This window comes from Parasteatoda tepidariorum, chromosome 4 (genome assembly GCF_043381705.1).
Source record: "Parasteatoda tepidariorum isolate YZ-2023 chromosome 4, CAS_Ptep_4.0, whole genome shotgun sequence".
Taxonomy (NCBI): Eukaryota; Metazoa; Arthropoda; class Arachnida; order Araneae; family Theridiidae; genus Parasteatoda; species Parasteatoda tepidariorum.
The window spans coordinates 95564041-95575499 of record NC_092207.1 but is presented as its reverse complement, the minus strand read 5'-3'; the positions used below and the strand labels follow the sequence as shown (position 1 = coordinate 95575499).

Here is an 11459-nt window from a genome sequence, read left to right as displayed (position 1 = left end):
AATTAAAAAAAAAATTTATATATGAATTCTATGGAATTTTATTTTAACTTTATACATAACATAAAATTCACAGTGAATTTTTTGAAACATTTTATATCTTGTTAAATTGCAAAATATGTGTTTGAATAATGTCATGTCACTTCAGACTCTAGTAATAATTATTAGTCCCGCCATTGCCCAGTTAAGCATTACTGGCAGTGGTCAGCCTGTGGGAGGGTGACTACTTTGATCAACCTGCAAAGGGACTGAGGAGAATTCAGTATCAAACCTCATAAAAGTGTTCTACCTTAAACTGCTTGATCTCTCATTCAAGTTGTCAGGGTTCCAAAGAAGGAAACCATCCCTTCCGCAGTAATTAAAACTGTTATGGCATGTCTTCAGATCATCCCCTTAGGTGTTTTTCAGACCATTCTGCAAATCTTAGGTGGCATAAATAAAGTACTATTACTACTACTCATGGTTTAGAGAAAAAAATAACCCAAACCCTTTTTTTTAGGTTTAAACCAATTGTTTTTTTAAGCAGAAAGTTAAATAAAATTTCAAGCCCTAAAGTAAAAGTAACCAACCATTAAAAAACAATATACATCTTTCTATTGATTAACACTTTGTATGAAAAAATTCACTTTTGTTCCATTAATGTGCAAAGAGAATAAAACAATGATAACTAAAAAATAAACGATAAAAGATGATAATTGAAGATTTTAAATGAGCTTATTTATAACTTTACAACTCCATTTAACATGCAAATGAGCATTTAGTACCTAAATATTGTTTTAGAAGAGCATGTTTAAAAAAAAAAGTTTCATGTTTGTTAGTCAGTGTGTATAAAAATATAATCTTTAAGCATTATCTTCATTAATATCATTATTTAGCAGTACAATATTAATTGTTAATATAAAAATTTTTCTTTTTTATTTATTTATTATTACAAATTTTAATATATAGGAACAAATTCTAATATTAATTGAAAAATAAATTGTCTAGAATACATTGTATGAGATATTCCAGACAATATATTTTTTCTATTATAAAATATTTAAGGTTGTTAAAAATATATACTATATTTTCTATAAACTTCTTTTATATTTTTCTTGATTTCTCAAAAAAAACTGTCTCTAAGTTCACTTGTCACTACTATAAATATTATTAAATAGACCACTGGAATTTTAATCATTGCTATTTTAGTAAATTTCAATAAAAATTATTATTAGTCCTTATTTCTAACTATATATTTATTTAATCAGCATATTTTTCTCTGAAATAGATAATTTTCTTTTATCTGCTTTGCCAAATTTTCATTGTGTCATATTTGAGTGCAAAATATTAAGTAAATGGTCATAATAATATTAAAATTAAGTAGCACATAAAACTTAATCTTGTTTTGCTTAATTTATAGATGAAAATCTATAGACAAAACAGTTTAAAAAATTTTATATTCCAAAGTATTTTTATTTCCAATTACTTCAGATTCCAATTATTCTACTTCAAATAAATTTAGTCTAGATAGTGTAAATAACTACGCAATTGATATTTGAAATATTACCACAAAAAATTGTAGGTACTTTAGTGACTCATCAAAGAACTAACATTAACAACAAATAAAATAGAACTAACAAATAAACAAAACATTATCTGAAAAAGTAGTTTTTACCTTTTTTGCTTCAATAAAAGATTTATTGTTCATTTTGTTTTTATGTCTGTTGTGTATTTGTTTGTTAAGTATTTTCATATACAATATGCTTTTATATTTGATATACTTTTATGTTTAATATCTAATCATTTTGGATATGCTTATTATTTTTGATATTTTGCATTTTATTTTCAATAAAGTAATAAAAAAATATCCCTCTTTTTTGCAGGATTCCCTCCATACTGTAGAAGAAATTAAGAAATGGCTTCCCAGCATCAAACGAGATATAGATTTTTATTTAAAAAAATCGCAGGTATTCAATCTAAGCATATGAACTTTCCATTTTTAATTTTTACATTGTTTTTATGCATGTTAACACTAATTTAATTTTTTTTCCTTTTTAGTTTTCACCATTTATTTCCTAAATAGAGTACCTTTTTTATTTTATGTTATTAATTAATTTATTTATTATGATATTGTATTGAAACTCTTTATTTTTCATGTATTTTTTAAAATCTTAACTGCATGCAGAATTTCGGAGGGTTTAATTTGAATGATTTTGATGATAGAAGATTTTTAGTGATTTTTGTAGATAGCATCTGCTTTTATCCTCTTTATGTTAAACCTCTAATGGAAGGAATATGTTGAAAGCAATTTTAATATCTACAGTTAGCAAAGTGGAACCGAATAGCCTGAATACTTTTTTCTGTGTTGTTCAGATTTTTATGTATGTATTATGTCACCATCAATTGATACAAGATACCCACTTAATGTATCTCTAGTAATTAATGTTGACCATTAAAATGATTACAGGCAAAAATATATACATCTTTTTAAATAAACGTGCAATTTATTTAGTTAAATTCAGTTTGTTTGTTTTTTTCATGCTTAACATTTTTGTTAGCAAAAACATGTGTTTAAAACAAATGTAGAATTAGAATTTATTTAAAAGCTAAAGATATAAGTTATTTATATGTAGTAAAAAAAAAAAACATTAATTTTGACCGGAACAAGTTGAAGACCTACTATAAGTTAATTTTGTAGAAAAAATACATTGGATGCAAAACTTCAGTTTTAATTTTACTTTACATAGGTTTTTTTCTTTAAATTCTAAGACAAACTAGATATTTTTAGTACTATAAAGAGTAAATACATATTATTAACTCATACAAAACTAAATTAATTGCAGACACCTGAAAGTCTTTTTTTTTTTTTTTTTTTTTTTTTTTTTTTTTNTTTTTGTGATCTACTTTTGAGAAAAAATTTGCACTTTTAATGTAAGAAATGCTAAAAAAAAACCTGTTATTTATGGTGTGAAAATAAAACAGAAAAATCGTGGAAAACAGTGGAAAAATCTTTTTTTTTTTTTTTTTTTTTTTTTTTTTTTTTTTTTTTTTNTTTTTTTTTTTTTTTTTTTTTTTTTTCCTTAAAAAAAATCTGGAAAAATCAGATAAATGTCACAGAATTGAAAAGTTTATGTTAGACTGTCTAGTTTTCTCTCAAAAAATATTTTTCTTGCACCAAATTAATAATAAAATTTATGCCATTATTCACAAAAATCAGGAAAATTTAATAAAATCTGTCTGGAAAAGTCAGGAAATTAATTTCTGACTGTGATTCGTAACCTTTCACCAATATCCGCAATTTTAATGACTCGGCAAAAAAATTAAGTATGTATGATCTTTTCCTAAGAAATCAAAATTTTACTCATTTTTTTTAACTTTTATTTTGAACTTTCAAGCTGAGCTAAGCTATTCAAGTATTTGACTGAAGTGAAATAAGCTGCTACTCAAAAAAATTCTATTAGTTATTACAGGTCCCCTTATGTTAATGCTATTTGAGTTTCACAGTGCACGGGCCAAAATTTCCATACAAATCGCAGTCTTGCTAAAATAGGGATATCACCATAGACAAATCAAAATGAGCTGTACTAAAAAGTCTATAAGCTCCAAAAGTGGTTCAGTATTTGTCTAGATGACTTATATGCAAAATAATCTAATGGATTAAGATCCAGAGGGCTTTTGACTATTCATATTTTTCTAATAATCAGCCATATTGTCTCTGGGCTATGCTTGCATTATGCAAATAAACATAAACTAACTGAAAGCAATAATATTTGTCTCTAGTAGTAATATTTGTCATAGTTTAGAGATAAGACAAAAGTACTTTTTCCAAAATTTCTTTTTTATAGACTTATGCTCAAATTTTAACTCCCTCATAAATGAGAGGCTACAGAACTTTTTTCTCTTTGGTGAAGCTCCCCAAATTATTTATTGAATCGTCTTTACGCAATACTGACGACGGAATTTTTTTAGGGTTTGCAAGTTTTTTCAGTACAAAAAGTTTCTCATTTGAGAAGACTAACTTGTTTCCATCTTGCTGAGTAATTTCTTTCGACCACTTGTATAAGTTTCTAATACTTATTATAAAAATTTATGTTATAAACTCTTAGACACTAGAATTTTATTTTCATGTGTAGGATACTATAAATATTTTCTTCAATCTGCTCCAATAACTAAATTTATTTGCTTGAAGACAATCAATTATATATGTTAGATTTGATTTTTAAAAAAATTCCAAATTTCAATGATTGGTTGGAAAGGATACTATATTTGTTTTCTAAATCAATGTAAGAAAATTTATTTAGGTATCATATCGATTTTAAAAACTTAGAATTTAGAGTATTTAAGAAAATATTTTTCATTTAAGAAATTAAAATGCATTTAAGTTAGTGATGTACAACTTTTTTAAAGGAGAGTCCCCCCATTTTTTGTTTGCTACCAAGAACCATGCAATGAATTCAATTTTTGTATCAATAATTATTTTAATTATTCTTTAGTGAAATTGGAACTTTATCAATTTGTTTTAAAAGTTCAGAGACAAGATATGTGTAATATTTTGGAATTACAAACATTTAAGGTTTTACAAACTTATATATTGACTCTTTTTTTTATAATATATTAAAATTGCATTGGCTTTATACTTTCCTTTTGAAAAAAATTTATTTTATTATTTTTTGCTGAACATAAATCTCTTACATTTTTAAATATCAATACCTTTATTTTTAATTAACATTTATTCTGAGCATATTTTCGCAATAGAAACGTTTCTTTTCAGAACAATGAAATGTTGAGAAATTTAACACTTTGAATTAGTTTCTATGAATTTTTTAACATGAAATTTATAATTTTTTTTGTATTAAATTATATTATTAAAATTAGTTTGAAAGACTGTTGCAAAATTTCTTATGCTAGTTATATATTTGTTTATAGCAAAACTTTGTTTGAAAGGAAGAGAGCAGCACATTAACCATTCAAAAACTACACATTTTGTGTATCTAATTTAAAAATATGTACTAAGTTCTTCAAACTATGCACGGAAGTAAAATGTCATTGTCTTTTAGTTTTAAACTGTTGAATTTTGTTTTATACTTATCTTCAGGTTACTTGTTATTCTGATCAACATATTGCAGAATGCGGAGAAAAAATTGTAAAGCTGGAAAGGGAATTCAAAGCATTTGTTCGAAAGATAAAACAATTATCCCCAGATGCTACAGATCCTATTCCATGGACTAGTAGAGGTTATAAACGGAAATTCAATGATGGTAATATTTTAACTAATTGGATCATTTTATTTATTAATAATTTAACAAATATATCTTAACAAACTGTAGCATTTTGATTTAAATTGTTTGTATTAGATCTAATGTGCTATTTTTTGTATAATTTAGTTTTAATCCAGATATCTAATTTTATTTCCTGCAATTTCATTTATACATTTACAATGAAATGTATCCAAAATATGCAATCAGATGATTTTCTTTTTAATTTATATCATGTACAAAACACTTTTTGTTATGTTACTTAAAATATAAAAACTTTTTGTGTAAAAAGAGATGTTCCTATAAAGCAGTTTTTTTCTTTATATTACTAGTGCATTATGTATGCTTATACAAGAGAGTCAATTTTTAGTAAAAATTCAGTTTATTATTTCATACTCTTTTTTAATACTTCCTTTTTTTAATTCCAGTGTAACAGAGGAGTATTTGTGAGTTGTTTCAGGGGTATAATTGAGAAATTTAAGTTCAGTAGAATCCTGATTATGTAATGTCCGATCGTCTGACACCCTTTTTGAGGCGAGGCGCATTATAAACAACCTGACACGGGCTTTATTTTGATACCTTGTACCATTGAACCCCCATTTAATTCAATCTAATTACTGCTATGATGACAATGATTATTTTTATGTTATCTTTATTTATGATAAAAAATTAAACATGAGTAAAGGTTTTTATTAAATGTAATTATAATCACTAGTTGTTTTGAGTTATGTTGAATGTAGTTCAAGTTTTATACAATTGGAAAATCAATGCTATTAAAATCAAATTATCTGACATACCCCTGGTCCTGTGTGCGACAGATTATTATTTTTAAGTGAAATTAATCTTACTCAAAAGGTTAACATTATGCCTCCGATAGATAATGCAAAATAGGGATAAAAATGATTCATTTTAGATTTATCTTTGCTTTATGGTTCTTGTCAAATTTTATCTAGCCATCTATTAGTATTTAGTGATGTAAATGATATGATATTGGAAAAATGATAAATAAAAGGAATAAAACTTTTCTTTCTCTGTTAACAGGTCAGAGTTGAAAAGAAATTAGATTCATAAAAGACTCAAATTTGACTTTTATTAAACTCAATCTATAAACAAAATTCGACTCACAAAATTGAGAAACAGTATGGAATTTTTATTTCTTCACATTCACAACAACCCCAAGGTTGCCTCAATCTTCCGTTCTTTCCAGTGCCTTGTGTCTACAGGGACATCCCTTCTAATTTTAATTTTACAAAGTTCAATAACATTTAAAGAATTTTTGTTTACCCACCATAAAAGTATCTCTAAACAAATAACAAATTGATTATTCAAATTGAATTATTTTAAATGCAATTAAGTTAATTTATATTAGACTAAATGTTTTGTGATAAAGTAATTTAAATATTCTTAGTAGTTAAATTATTTTTAATAAGGTCAGAGAAGTCTAGAGTGTTGATAAAATTTGTATGGAAAGAAACATTCACTAAAAATTCTATGTGTGAAATTACCTGAGCATAAATTAAGCATGTGTACAAATAAAATATGAAAATGATAACCATAAATATTTCACTTTTTTTTTAATGTTTTACAATAATCTGAAAAAATTATTTCCCTCCTTTCTTTTATGGTCTTCCCAAAAATAAAACAATTGTTTTTTTTGTGCTAAAATTAAAGGCAAAGCTAGTTAAATAATAAATTGCACTTGTATTAATTTAATCATGAATTAATATATTTTGAAATTAAGGAAATAGTTTTATTTGTTGCAGAAATTTTCTCAGTCAAGTGAAAATTCTACAAGTTTTTCTTTATTAATTTTTTTTTCCCTGTTTAAAAAATTTTCTGTATAAACTGATCTGGTTGTTACACACTAATAATGTGTCGCATTCATTTCATCGACAATCACTTCATCGACAGGCCATTTCATCGACAAGTAATTTCGTCGACAGGGTCATATCTTTGCCAAGGTTATTACATCGACAGGGTCATATCTTTGCCAAGGTAATTACATCGACAGGGTAATTTCGTCGACAGGGTCGTTTCGCCGACAAGTCATTTCGTCTACATAATCGTTTCGTCCACATGATTGTTTCATCGACAGGGTCATTTCGTTGACAAGTCATTTTGTCGACAGGGTCATTTCGTTGACATGGTCATTTCGTCCACAGGGTCATATCTTTGGCAAGGTTATTACATGGACAGGGTCATTTCGTCGACATTGTCGTTTCACTGGCAGTGTGATTTCATCAACGTGGTCATTTCATCGACAAGGTCATTTCGTCAACAGGGGTCATTCTGTCGACAATATTAAGAAAAGGTTATTTTGTTGGCAAAGTCATGCGTAATTTTGAAACTAGTTTTATGATTTTTTACATCAGACGTTATGCCCCTTGCAATTCTTTGTAATTTAGTATATTTATGATGAAATTTTTTAAACCTAGCCTGATGCAAAATCTTAATAGTATGTTGAAGTTGCCGGAAAAAGCATTATATTTGAAAATTGCCTACTCCTCTATTCACATCATGTTGCAAAAACGAAACATTAATTGTATTTTACACATTTAAGTTGTATATTACACAATTTTTTTCTAGTAATATTTAACGCATTCATTTCTAAGATTAATTTTTAATGTACATTATTGTAGATTATCATCGCAAAACCACTTGCAATAACTATTGTGAATGATTCCTGATGTAGGGAGTGAATGACGGGTGAAATTGGGAAGGAAAAAAAGATGGCATATAATGAATCTGTGAGATAATGAACCCATGTGGTCGATAGGTAATTTCAATGACAAGGTCTTTTTGTTAACAGGCCATTTCAGCTGCAAAAATTTTCTGTCGATAAAAAGAAAATTATACTTATATAATGTTCCCCCGCAATTAGTAAAGTGCATTAATACAGTTTAAAGTCTTTTCAAAAAAAAAAAGAGAGAGAGAAAGAAAAGGAACAAACTTTTGCAATGATGATGACAATGGTGATGTTTACAAAGAATTTAATCCGAAAAACACAAATCTTTTAGATAGTTGGCCTGTAAAATTACTTCTTGTTTTATCAAAAATTTATATATTCCCGGTGTTTAGATATTTATTTTTTTCAAGCTCAGTTGATTTTTTTTCATATGCAAGTAATCGTTAATTTTGTTACTATTGACGTATTAATAAAATTTTCTTACATAAAATTTCAATATTTATATTTTCTCTTTAAAAAAAAGGTCGATATAGGAAAAAAACAAACTAAGTTGTAAGAGTGGCTATTACGAAGGTTGGTGAGCGAAGTGAGAAAGGGGCAGAACTTCCTAGTATTATAAAAATCTTGGGGAAAAAATGCATGTGGGGAAAAATAAAATGAAAATCCAGCTTGGAAAACAAATTGGCAAAAATTATGTTGATAAAAAATTTTGTTCTAACCCTCTTCCTCATGTCTTTGTCAGCTATGCTGCTGAAGAGGGAAATTTCTGACATGACTTGTCAATGAAATGGCCTGTGGATGAAGTGATTGTCGATGAAATGAACCAGACCCCTAATGATATAATGACTCATTATAATTCATTAACAGCAAGAAATGAAACAAGATTTTATTAACGCAAGTATTTCTGATGCTGTTTAAAGTAACCCATCCACTATCTAGAAATGATTCCTTGAGTCTAATTTGATTTTTATTTGTGTTTAGATAAAGAACTAAATAGTTATAAACTGTAACTAATAAAATATCAATTTAAATATTAGTAGCTGTTCATATAATTAAAAAATTAGTATTTATCTGTTAATTTTAAATTTCTGATTTTTATGTTTGTAGATCCTTTGAATCATTTCTATCTTTCCAGATCCTGTTGACGTAAAAGATAAAAGTGAGTTTGAACCTATTCCTTGTCCAATTCTAGAGCAAGAAAAGCATAAAAAGAGTGATCCTCCTGTATTTTTTGTCAACATGGACTTTATGGACAAACCTTTATGTTTTAGCTCTAATTTAAAAGAAAATGAAAATTTAATACCTTCAGTTGAGCCTCTCCAACATGAATGTAATCCTTCTTCATCTGAATCTGTTGAACTTTCTTCTAAAGAAGAGTCGTCTATTGCTCATGCTAGTACGCGAAGAATTGTTAACTATGAATATTCCTCAGACAGTGATTGCAGCTGACTTTTTATTAGTATTACTGAGTANAATACTTCTTTTTTTTTTAATTCCAGTGTAACAAAGATGTATTTGTGAGTTGTTTCAGGGGTATAATTGAGAAATTTAAGTTCATTAGAATCCTGATTATCTAATGTTCGATCATCTGCCACCCTTTTTGAGAGGAGACTCATTATAATCATCTTAACTCAGACTTTATTTTTATACCTTGTGCCATTAACGCCCCCTTTAATTCAATCCAATTACTGCTATAATGACAATGATTTTTTTTATGTTATCTTTATTTATGATAGGAAAATTAAACACAAGTTAAGGTTTTTATTAAATGCAATTATAATCACTAGTTGTTTTGAGTTATGTTAAATGTAGTTCAATTTTTATACAATTGGAAAATCAATGCTATTAGAATCAAATTATCTAACATACCCTTGGTCCTGTGTGTGTCAGATTATTATTTTTAAATGAAATTAATCTGACTCAAAATGTTCACATTATTATGCCTCCGAGAGATAATGAAAAATTGGGATAAAAGTGATTCATTTTAGATTAATCTTTGCTTTATGATTTTTGTCAAATTTTATTTAGCCATCTATGAGTATTTAGTGATGTAAATGATATGATATTGGAAAAATAATAATACTGCTACAAATAAAAGGTATAAAACTTTTCTTCTTGTATTAATAGGTCAGAGTTGAAAAAAATTAGATTCACAAAAGACTCAAATTTGATTATTATTAAACTGAATTACTATAAGCAAAATTCGACTCACAAAATTGAGAAACTGTATAGCATTTTTATTTCTTTGCATTCACAACAACCCCAAGGTTGCCTCAATCTTCCTCTCTTTCCCAGTGTCTTGTGTCTACTGGGACATCCCTTCTAATTTTAATTCTACGAAGTTCAATATACAAATTGATTATTCAAATTGGATTATTTTAAATACATTTTAATTATTTTATACTAGACTAAATGTTTTGTGATAAAGTAATTTAAATATTTTTAGTTGTTAAATTATTTTTAATAAGGTCAGAGAAGTCAAGAGTGTTGATAAAATTTGTATGGAACGAAACATTCACTAAAAATCAAAGTCTATGTGTGAAATTACCTGAGCATAAATTAATCGTGTATACGAATAAAACCAAGATAACCATAAATGTTCCAGAAAATGTTTCATGTTTTACAGTTATCCGAAAAAATTATTTCCTTCCTCTCTTTAATGATCTTCCCAAAAAGAAAACAATTATTTTTTGGTGCTTAAATTAAGGGAAAGCTAATTAAATAATAAATTGTGCTTGTATTAATTTAAGCAATTGATTTGAAATTAACAAAATAATTTTATTTGTTACAGAAATTTTCTCAATGGAATATAAATGCTACAAGTTTTTCGTAATTACTTTATTTTTCCTGTTTGAAAAACTTTCTATGTAAAATTACCTGGTTGTTTCAGACTAATGATAGAGTGAATCATAATAATCTATTAACAACCTGAAATGAAACAAGTTTCTTGCCAAATATTTCTGATACAATTTAAAGTAACCCATTCATTGTCTAAAAATGATTGATTGTGGCCCTTGATTTTTATTCATATTTAGATAAAAAGTTATGAACTGTAACCAAAAATGTCAATGTAAACAATTATTAGTTGTTTATATAATTATAAAAACTATTGAAATTAGTATTTATATGTTAGTTTTAAATATCTTATTTTTATGCTTGTCCTTTGAATCATTTCTATCTTTCCAGATCCTGTTGACGTAAGAGATAAAAGTGAGTTTGAACCTATTCCTTGTCCAATTTTAGAACAAGAAAAGCCTAAAAAGAATGATCCTCCTGTATTTTTTGTCAACATGGACCTTATGGACAAACCTTTATGTTTTAGCACTAATTTGAAAGAAAATGAGAATTTAAAGCCTTCAGTTAAGCCTCTCCAACATGAATGTAATCCTTCTTCATCTGAATCTGTTGAACTTTCTTCTAAAGAAGAGTCGTCTATTGCTCATGCTAGTACGCGAAGAATTGTTAACTATGAATATTCCTCAGACAGTGATTGCAGCTGACTTTTTATTAGTATTACTGAGTAAAATTTTTTTAAAAACCAA

The 11459-nt window shown here is 26.7% G+C and overlaps 1 protein-coding gene across 3 annotated transcripts in view; it reads left to right on the top strand.

Moving 5' to 3' along the window:
* LOC107439911 (uncharacterized) overlaps window positions 1-11459 on the top strand; it is a 20183-nt gene extending 8724 nt beyond the window's left edge. For 2 of the 3 annotated variants that reach the window (XM_071180216.1, XM_043048936.2), the window contains 3 exons: window positions 1860-1943; window positions 5072-5234; window positions 11104-11459. In XM_071180216.1, the coding sequence (XP_071036317.1) occupies window positions 1860-1943; window positions 5072-5234; window positions 11104-11417 (561 nt within the window). In that variant the 3' untranslated portion in view covers window positions 11418-11459. Of the gene's footprint in view, window positions 1-1859; window positions 1944-5071; window positions 5235-9052; window positions 9402-11103 lie in introns of those variants that run through there. The other variant, XM_043048947.2, reaches the window with a different exon arrangement.